Source organism: Suricata suricatta, chromosome 17, assembly GCF_006229205.1.
Source record: "Suricata suricatta isolate VVHF042 chromosome 17, meerkat_22Aug2017_6uvM2_HiC, whole genome shotgun sequence".
NCBI classification, from domain to species: domain Eukaryota; kingdom Metazoa; phylum Chordata; class Mammalia; order Carnivora; family Herpestidae; genus Suricata; species Suricata suricatta.
In genome coordinates, this window is record NC_043716.1 from 8,613,883 (window position 1) to 8,624,875 (window position 10,993).

The window sequence follows — 10,993 nt, forward strand, 5'->3', positions numbered from 1 at the left end:
TCGTCCAGTAGGGGGCAGCCTACACGGCAGACCGACTTCAGCAGTTCGGTTTTACCTTTTTTCCAGATGGGGAAGATAATGGAGACATAATGGTGACAGAAAAAGCAGTTCCAGCTACTTTGTAGCAAACATCTAGCCAAGAAAGCATGCGTGTTAGCGCACTGGAAGGCTGCTTTAGAGAATGTGCATAGGTGACAATCATTTTATTGGGAAACAGAAGGAATGCTAACAGATTCTGGACAACTGAGTTCCTCAGCTCTTCAGTCCTGTCATTTAATGATTGTGAGTCCTAATGGTTGTAACTGTGGTGTCATTTTGTGTCTTATTTTTACAACGTCAAAAGCACTTAATGAGTAAACCCGGAAACACCTTTGAGTTTTTTATAATCGATTTTCAACCCTGAAAAGACTCGAAGAAAAAGGGATATTTTTTTGTGTATATTTTTGTTCTGTGACTAAAAGTACCATTTTTCCTGATGCTATAACACTGGTAATTGCTTGCAGGTGAAATACTGTATTATCTCATTCTGTATTATAATGGTAATGCAGCATTTCAAAAAGCATTCCAATAAATGGAATGGAATGTTAAAAAAAAAAAAAAAGAGCTGAGACCGAATTTGGCAATAGTTCTTACTCATAAACACACGCAAATCCTATTCGTTTTTCTCTAAACAGGGCTTGCAGTTTCCAAACCAGACATGATATCTCATTTGGAGGACGGAGAAGGACCATGGGTGGTAGTGAGGGAAATTGCAAGAACGCCCTACCCAGGTGAGTTCATAAGAACCAGGAGGATTGAGTTTAGTTCAAGTTAATAAGTTATGGCTGGAGCAGAACAGCTGAAATATTTGGGGGAGTATCGCTACTGAAAACTGAAAACTATCTCAGGAGTCCCCCCACCACCACCCACCCTGCCTTTGCTCTCTCCTTTTCCTTCTCTTCTCTCTTCGTTCTCTGCTTCTGGTTCCCGTCCCATCCTACGTTGCTTTCTTGAGGACATGATTTTCATAATTATCCCTTCACTCAAACATGCATGACACATCCCTTTCAGGTCTGTCCTCAGTTAACTTCATATTTTTCTCATCTGTGTAATTATTATCTAACCTCTCTTCATTAATCTTCCTGAAAATGCTTTGTTAAAGGTCACCACTGATTTTAATGTTTATTTATTTATTAGAGAGAGAGAGACAGGGAGGGAGAGAACACAGGTGGAAGAGGGGTAGAGAGAGAGGGAGACATAGAATCCAAAGCAGGCTTCAAGCTCCCAGCTCTGAGCTGACAGCAGAGAGCCCCATGTGGGGCTCAAACCCATGAACCACAAGATAATGACCTGAGCCAAAGTTGAACATTTAACCTACTAAGCCACCCAGGCACCTCTCTGCTGATATTTTATTTATTTTGAGAGAGAGAAAGAGAGAGAGAGAGAGAGAGAGAATGAGCAGGGGAGGGACAGAATGAGGGAAAGAGAATCCCAAGCAGACTCAGCACTGTCAGCACAGAGCCTGATGTAGGGCTCGATCCCACAAACTGAGATCATGACCTGAGCTGAAACCAAGAGTCGGATGCTTAACTGACTGAGCCACCCAGTCACCCCACCACTGATTTCTTTTAAACTAAACCTATTTACTCATTATTTAATTTGCAGGTGAACCTGTAAGCCTCCTGAAACTTTGGAGGAACCCTCCTGTTCTCCTCTGATTTCTTAACTAACTGAAAATACAAACAAGGAACCAGTTGAGAATTAAAATACAGTATCTATTCATGTATTTAATTGATATTTATCAGACATCTTTTTTCTGTGTACTGGGTTAGGTACTAGATCTATGGCAATGAGTAAGATGGACCAGGTCCCTGCCGTCGTGAAGATTACATTTTGAGAAGTTGACAGTGTATATAGATAAAAACACACTAAATAACAGATGTAATAACCTTCAGTTATGAGATACACTGGGTGAGATATGAAAGAGTAACCGGGATGGGGTGAGGGTGCCTCCCTCAGAGAGAGTGGTCAGGGAAGGCTTCTGAAGAGGGGCTTTGAAGCTGAGCCTTGAAGATTCTGAAATAACTGGCCAGGGGAAGAGGAGAGGAGAACCATTCCGGACAAAGGACCTGACACAGGAAAGAATGAAGTGTGTTCTAGAACCCGAAAGGAGGCTGCTGTGAGAGGGAGGCTGGTATCAGAGTTAGGCAACAGCCAGCCCATCCGGGCTTTGTAGGCGACGCTAATGAGTTTGGGTTTTAATCAGAGTCAGAGTGGAGGCTTTGGCAGACTTTAATCAAGGATTTTTAGGAAGTGACTGCAGAAACTGAACCTGAGGGCATTAAATCAGGTAGTCAGTTAAGAGGTTGTTACAATAGTCTAAGCAGAGATGATAACTTTGATTAAGGTGATAGTAGAGACGGAACAAGAGAAATGGATTCTAATTCACTTGAACATTCATTTTATCACGATGCCATGCATAACTCACATGTGTTACATATATTCTTTTCATGTCAATGTTACATGTTTTCTGCTCAACTGTAACATCATTTTATATGAGTTTCAGGTGTACAGTATTAGGACTCAGCAATTCTGCACATCACTCAGTGCTCGTGAAGAGAAGGGTACTCTCACCCCCATTTATCTATTTCAGCCGTCCCCTGACTCACCCACCCTCTGCCAAGCACCAGTTTGTTCTCTGTATTTAAGAGTCTGGCGGGGGCGTTGTCTCCTTTGATCTTTATCCATTTGTTTTGTTTCTTACATCACACATTGAAATCATATGGCACATGTCTCTCTCTGACTTACTTCACTTAGCATTCTACCCTCTCGGTCCATCCACATCATCGAAAATGGCAAGATTTCACCATTTTGATGGCTGAGTAACACTGCATTCGATACGTACGCCACATCTGCTCTGTCCATTCATCTACTGGTAAACACTTGGGCCGCTTCCCTACCTTGGTTATTGTGAGTAGTACTGCAGTAAACGTAGGGTGCCTGTATCTTTTCAAGTTAGGTGTGGTGTTGTTTTTATTTGCATAAGTACCCACTAGTGAAATTACTGGATCATCTGCTAGTTCTGTTTTTAATTTTTTGAGGAACCTCCACACTGTTTTCCATAGTGGCTGCATCAGTTTGCATTTCCATCAACACTGTGTTAGGGTTCCTTTTCTTCACATCCTCACCAACATTTATTTGTGGTGTTTTTTATTTTAGCTATTCTGCAGGTGTAAAGTGATATCTCATTGTGGTTTTAACTTGCATTTCCCTGATGAGTAGTCACGTTGAGCATTTTTCATGTGTCTATTGGCCATCTGTATGTCTTTAGAAAAATATTGTTTCATGTCTTCTGCACATTTTTAAAAATCTTTTAATGTTTATTTTTGAGAGAGAGAGAGACGGAGTACAGCAAGAGAAATGCAGGAAGAGAGACCCAGAATCTGAAGCTGGCTCTAGGCTCTGAGCGGTCAGCACAGAGCCGGACATGGGGCTTGAACTCACGACCACGAGATCATGACCTGAGCCAAAGTTGGGCGCTTAACCGGCTGAACCACCCAGGTGCCCCCAAAATCTTTTAGTTTCCATTATCTTTTCCTTGTATTTCTCCCACTTGGAATTCATTTAGCTTCTAAAATCTATGGCTTGATATTTGTTATCTGTTTTAGAAAATGCTTCAGCGTTATTTCTTTCAATTTGATTTCAGCCCATTGTCTCTCACTTCTCTCTCTAACCTCCTGGGACTCTTTTACATCTGTGATAGACCTTATCACTCTATCCCGTGTGTCTCTAATGTTTTTTTACTTTTAAGTTTTCAATTTTTTCATCATTCTGTACTTCAGTATGTATATTTTCTGCTGACCTGTTTTCCACTGTGCTAACACGCTCATGTGTCAAATCTACTGTGGTTTTCAGCCTATCCTTTGAGTTATTTTCCAGTTCTAGAATTGCCATTTGGCTTTTATTTTATACTTTCCAATTATTTGGCAAAATTACTGGTCTTGTCTTATTTTCTTGAATATACTAACCATGATTATTTTGAAAGTTTATGTCTGAGACCTCAACTGTCTGGATTCCTTCTAGATCTGTTTCTTCTCTTGACTTGTTTCTAATTGGACTTTTGTCTTCTTATATGCCTATTGTTTTTCACTGTCAAGCATGGATATGAAAACCTGTAACAGGGGCGCCTGGGTGGCTCAGTCAGTTGAGCATCCAACTTCCGCTCAGGTCATGATCTCACAGTTCATGGATTCAAACCCCACATCAGGCTCTGTGCTGACAGCTAGGACCCTGGAGCCTGCTTCTGATTCTTTGTCTCCCTCTCTCTCTCTCTACCCTGCTCACTCTCTCTCTCAAAAATGAATAAACATTTTTTAAAAAAAACCTTTTTTAAAACCTATAACAATAATCTCAGGTTCTGGACTGTGTAATCTTCTTCCATAGAGGATTGTTTGCTTTTGGCAGGCCGCCAGGATAAAGGTTATAACAGGCCCCTCGGTTTTCTTAATTCAACTAGACATTTAAAAGAGCTGGGCTCTAGGGTTGTCCTCTTTGGTGGCCCTAAATTTAAAACTTTGGATTTTTGAAAAAGATTACACTGTGGGGTGGTGGTCTTACAACTTGTTTACATATATAATGTAAAATTTTACTATTTTACTTATTTTAAATTTCTAAACTCAGGCACCTGAGGGGCTCAGTTGGTTAAGCATCAGACTCTTAGTTTCAGCTCAGGTCATAATCTCACAGTTCATGAATTCGAGCCCCACATCGGGCTCTGTGCTGACAGTGCAGAACCTACTTGGGATGCTTTCCCTCTGTCTTTGCCCCTCCCCAACTCACACTCTCTCTCAAATAAAAAAATTCTATAAATTTGCAAACTCATTTTCAGGCTTTTTTTTTCTGTTTAAAAAAATGAATTGAATCAAAACATTTTGTGGATGGTAGAATGTTTTTTTACTTTAAAACTCAAGGTGAGGGGCACCTGGGTGGCTCAGTCGGTTAACCATCCAGCTTCGGCTCAGGTCATGATCTCACGGTTCGTGGGTTCAAGCCCCGCGTCGGGCTCTGTGCTGACAGCTAGCTCAGAGCCTGGAGCCTGCTTCAGATTCTGTGTGTGTGTGTGTGTGTGTGTGTGTGTGTGTGTGTGTGTGTGTCTGCGTCTGCCCCTCCCCTGCTCATGCTGCCCCTCTCTCTCTCTCAAAAATAAATAAAACATTAAAAAAAATTTTTTTAACTCAAGGGGTATTTTTGATCCAATTTTTTTGACAGACATACAGGAATGTTAAGATATGAAAAGGTTGCAAAACTACCCTCGATGGTAATTATTATCACTGTTTAAAATATTAATAGCTATAAATGTTAATTTTTACTAATTTACTGTTCAGCCTACCTTCTGAAGAATCAGTATCTTTTTCCATAAACATTTGATTTAAAAGTACGTACAAAGACTTGAATAAGCTACTCTGACAGGGAAATTTGAGAAAGCCCTCATACAAAAAAGCTAATGAACAAAGAGTGAGAACAAATAGAAAGTATGGTTGGAAACAACTGCCTGGCTTGTAGAGTAAACGGGAAGAAAGGAAGGAGCCACGACATAGGAAGAATGCTCTATAAAAATGTTGACTATACAGGAAATGAGAAAAGTATTTGAGAGGCTTAGATTCTAGGGGGTTACCGTGAATGAATTAGTAGGGGGAAAACTCTAAATTTGTTTTTGGTTCTTGGCTCAACCAGCCTCCCTCAAATGTACTTCCTCCTTAGCAGATAAGGCCAGTTTGGGAGCAATTAAAACTTTGTATTCATTATCAGCTCAGGTTTCCCTGTTATCCTGTTTACTGAGATCTTCCTAACTTAGAAAATAGGAGTCATTTGATTTGATTTTTCTCTTTTTTCCCCCAGAGTTGGAGACCAAACCTGCAGCCAAGAGTGTCATGTCAACAGAGGATACTTCTGGAGCTCTGTCACAAGAGACCATAATAGATAAACTCACAAAGAATGGTCTATGGAACCCCAGAATGGGAGGACTATGGAAATGGAATGAAAGGATATTGAGATTGCAAAATGGTCAGGAAAGTCATTTGAGTGAAAGAACAGTTACTCACAAAATTTCCACTGGTCAAAGAGGATTTAGATTTGGATCTATTCTTTTTCCAGAAGCAGGAGTTATCAGAGAAGGGCCCCACAGCAAATGCCAAACACATGAAAATTTCACTGAGAATTTAGATTTGATTACAGATACATTTCTGGGAAAGACAATTTGCAAGGATACAGAAGGCAGCAAAGCCATAAGACCTACTTCAGAACTTACTTTAGGGAAAAAATACAATGATAAAGAAAAACCCTATAAATGTAATGCCTGTGAAAAGTCCTTTCGCTACAGGTCGTTACTCATCCAACATCAGAGAACACACACTAAAGAAAAACCTTATGAATGTAGCGAATGTGGGAAAATGTTCAGCCAGCCTTCATATCTCAGTCAACATAAAAAAATTCATACTGGAGAAAAACCCTATAAGTGTAACGAATGTGGAAAGGCCTTCATTGCTTCTTCATCACTTATGGTACATCAGAGGATTCATACTAAGGAGAAACCTTATCAATGCAATGTCTGTGGAAAATCTTTTAGCCAGTGTGCTCGCCTTAATCAACACCAGAGAATTCAAACCGGAGAGAAGCCCTATAAATGTAGTGAATGTGGGAAAGCTTTCAGTGATAAATCAAAACTTGCAAGACATCAGGAAACTCACAATGGAGAGAAACCCTACAAATGCAATGATTGTGGGAAAGCCTTTAGGAATAAGTCCTATCTTAGTGTACATCAGAAGACCCATACTGAAGAGAAACCATATAAATGCAGTGACTGTGGAAAATCTTTCAAGAATACCACAATTTTTAATGTTCATCAGAGAATTCATACTGGCGAGAAACCCTTTAGATGTAATGAATGTGGAAAAGCCTATAGAAGTAATTCAAGCCTTATTGTACATATAAGAACTCATACTGGGGAAAAACCTTATGAATGTAATGAATGTGGGAAAGCATTCAATCGCATAGCAAATTTCACAGAACATCAAAGAATTCATACAGGAGAAAAACCCTATAAATGTAATGAATGTGGAAAAGCCTTCATTAATTATTCATGCCTTACTGTACACCACAGAATGCACACAGGAGAGAAACCTTATAAATGTAATGAATGTGGAAAAGCTTTCATGCGTTCTTCATCCCTAATTATACATCAGCGAATTCATACTGAAGAAAAACCTTATCTCTGTAATGAATGTGGGGAATCTTTCAGAATAAAATCACACTTAACTGTACATCAGAGGATTCATACTGGAGAGAAACCATATAAATGTACAGACTGTGAGAGGGCATTTACCAAAATGGTAAATCTCAAGGAGCATCAGAAAATCCATACTGGAGTGAAACCTTATAAATGCTATGATTGTGAGAAGTCTTTCAGGACTAAGTCCTACCTTATTGTACATCAAAGGACCCATACTGGAGAAAAACCATATAAATGTAATGAATGTGAAAAGGCTTTCACTAATACATCACAACTCACTGTACATCAAAGAAGGCATACTGGAGAAAAACCCTATAAATGTAATGAGTGTGGGAAGGTTTTCACAAGTAACTCGGGCTTTAATACACATCAGAGAACACATACTGGAGAGAAACCATTTAAATGTAATGACTGTGGGAAAGCATTTAGCCAGATGGTACATGTCACAGAACATCAGAAAATCCATAGTGGAGAGAAACCCTATAAATGTGATGTCTGTGGAAAAGCCTTCAGGAGGGGTTCATACCTTACAGTGCATTGGAGAACACATACTGGAGAAAAACCCTATACATGTAAGGAATGTGGAAAGGGGTGTATCACTCTGTCACAGCTAACTCTTCATCAGAGAATTCATACTGGGGAAAGGCCCTATAAATGTGAAGAATGCGGAAAAGCCTTCAGAACCAACTCAGACTTTACTGTCCATTTGAGGATGCATACTGGAGAAAAACCCTATAAGTGTCATGAATGTGGAAAAGCCTTTAGGAGTAGCTCAAGCCTTACTGTACATCAAAGGACACATCAGAGAGAAACTCAGTTAACATAAAAAGTAATAAATCATTCATCCAGATGTCAACTCCACAAGGAGAATCTTAAAAACTTGTGTCTTGTATGAATACAGGGAAACTTTCAGGAACTCACCAGAAAACACACACTTAAGAGATACTTTATGAACATAAGAATGTGGAAACCTTGTATTAAATCTTAGAAGTTACAGGAAAACTCACAGTAGAGAAAAATAATGGACAAATGAAAGCCTTCACCCAGATTTCATACTTCATTCACTTAAATTATCTTCAATGAATTGCCTATATATTTTTTGCCTATTTTTCTATTGGCTTGTCTTTCTTATAAATCTGGAGGTGCTCTTTATATATTTGAAATATTAATCCTTTGTTATGTGTGTTGAAAATTTTTTAATCTAGCATTTGTCTTTATGCTTTTTTATATGGTAAAAGAAGTCACCACACTTTAATTTTTCATACATATTTATATTCTCTTTTAGATTAATTTACTCCCTTGGTAAAAGGGTCTCCTTAATCCCTAGGTTATAGTGTTCTAAATTTGTTTTTAAGATTTTGATAATTTTATATTTTGTTAAAGTCTTAATTCATCTGAACTAGGTTGCTAGTCATAGAAGAGCAAATTGCCATTAAACTCTGAATATATTTTGAACCTAAGTAGTACTCAGGGAAATGCAAATTAAAACAACCAATGAGATGTCACCTCCACTAAATGGAGTTGGCAAAAATTAAGAGATCTTTTGCTAGTGGGGTTTGGGAAACCATGTATTCTTACACAGAAGGTTATATCAACTTCTATTTCCACCAGCAATATATATTTAAAATTTTTTAATAAATTTTTAAAATAAAAAAAAATACTTAGCGCTCTCACTTTGGGGATCTTTCCCACAGAGATAACAGCATCAGTGCATAAGAATACACATAAGAGGATTTTTGTTGAAGTATTATTTGTAGAGGCAAAGTAGAAAACCAAATGGAGACTTAGTGAATGCCCATTAATTGGGGAATGGTTGAGTAAAGTGTGTTGTAGCCATTCTGTGGAACAGCATGAAAGTAATTTTTAAAATTAGTTATATCTACACTAGTTGACCTCAAGGTATTGCCACAATTTTTAATAACTTATTACTTTACTACAGAGCTTTTTGTGTACAGGATTTCATTTTTTGTCAAATGATCATACCTATTTATGTATATATGTGTGTATGTGATGAGCATGGAAACAAGTATATATATACCAGAAGAATATATACCAGGCTGTTGTTACTGGTTACCTTGAAGGAAGGGAGAGGAGAAGTAGGGGGATAAGTCGGGGAAAGGACTGAAAAAAAAAGTTTTTCATGTAAGTGCAGCATGTATGGTGTAAAATTCTGTGTGAAACTGTATTTGTATGAACTTTTGAGAACCATGAATGAAAGGATGGTCTCCCAAAAGTTAGATTGTCTTAGAGTTGGTCTGATTACTGCGTTTTCAATGTATTTCATAACCTTTTCTTCCCAACAAGCATGTAATATTTAACATAAACAAGAAAAACCTCTTTTACTTGTGAAGGTAATTTGTTGGACACTTGTTATGTACCAAGAATTACCCTCATATATTGTCAGGGTAGGAGCAGTCTTGGATCTAAGAGCATGGGAATTTGTTCTAATGCTGCCTAGATTCCAAAGAAGTTACCCAGCACCTCAGTTCCCTCACCCTCTTGGTTTCATTTAGAAGAGATAGTAATTTCAGACAAATGAAAAACATATCCAAGAATATCTGGAACTTCTATCGAGGCTATAGACCAGAAGACTGCAGGCCTCAAGAAAAGTTCCGCCTTCAACATGGCACCAAAGAAAAGGTCACAATGGTGAAAAGTTCCATGTACAGCCTCACAGAACATTGCAGGACGGAATAGAGAGAGGGGAAACAGCCAAACTCCCAAGTCCATAAAGGAAGTCTTGGGAGTTCTGGAACAAAAGTGAGAACCAAGAGGCTATGGCCCTGCTATCCGAAGGCCCTAACAAACCGTGGACCTGCTATCCGGAAGGGACAAGACATGATGCGCTGAAGTAGAGGCCGAAGAGAAGAGAATCCCAATGCCCCTCCCACCATGTCAGAACATGTGTGTATCCAAAATTGGGAAGGAGACAAATGATAGGAGCTCCCTACCATTACAAGTAAATAATTTGACACTGGTTAAAATGACCATTTCCGCTTGAATTTTAATAGTGGAATTTATGAATTGTTACCAAGAGACATACCTCCTTTGGACATAATGTACCAGTTTCTGGTTGGAAAGTTTAGAGTTACACCTTGACATACTATCCTTAAGAAACCCTGCTGTTAAACGGTTGCCATGACTTGATGCCTGCTCTGTTGGCTGCTCCTTTCTACCTCCAAACCCTCACCACACATAAAACCCTCTGCCTGGCTTCACAGCCACGCGTTTCAAAAAGAGGAGCATCGTCAGCAGGTTCAAATGACATAACTGAGGAGTGTCCACAGGGTTAGGGGACAGAAATGGCGTATGCTGCCTTTACTAGAGCAGTTTCAATGGAGAGGTAAGCTTGGTTCTGTTGTATGGCAGTATCTCATTATAGGTTTAATTTGCATTTCCTTTATAGCTAATGATGTTGAGTCTCCTTTTAGGTGCTTATTGGCTTTTTGAATATCCTCCTTTGAGAAGTGCCTGTTCAAGACTTTTGCCCATTTTGGGGGGCACCTGGGTGGCTCAGTTGGTTAAGTGTTGGAGTTCAGCTCAGGTCATGATCTTGCAGTTCATGGGTTGAAGCCCCGCATCAGGCTGTGTGCTGACATCCTGGAGCCTGCATTGGATTCTGTGTCGCCCTCTTTATGCCCCTCCCCTGTTCACATTGTCTGTCTCTCTCTCAAAAAAAACATAAAAAAAAAATTTAAGACTTTTGCCCATTTTTAAAGTTGGTAA

At 39.2% G+C, this 10,993-nt stretch overlaps 1 protein-coding gene across 3 annotated transcripts in view; it reads left to right on the plus strand.

Moving 5' to 3' along the window:
* Positions 1-10,251, plus strand: part of ZNF624 (zinc finger protein 624) — a 30,374-nt gene extending 20,123 nt beyond the window's left edge. For 2 of the 3 annotated variants that reach the window (XM_029928596.1, XM_029928597.1), the window contains 2 exons: positions 675-770; positions 5,878-10,251. In XM_029928596.1, coding sequence (XP_029784456.1) covers positions 675-770; positions 5,878-8,093 — 2,312 coding nt within the window. In that variant the 3' untranslated portion in view covers positions 8,094-10,251. Of the gene's footprint in view, positions 1-674; positions 771-2,773; positions 2,915-5,877 lie in introns of those variants that run through there. The other variant, XM_029928598.1, reaches the window with a different exon arrangement.
* Positions 10,252-10,993: the final 742 nt, after the last annotated feature.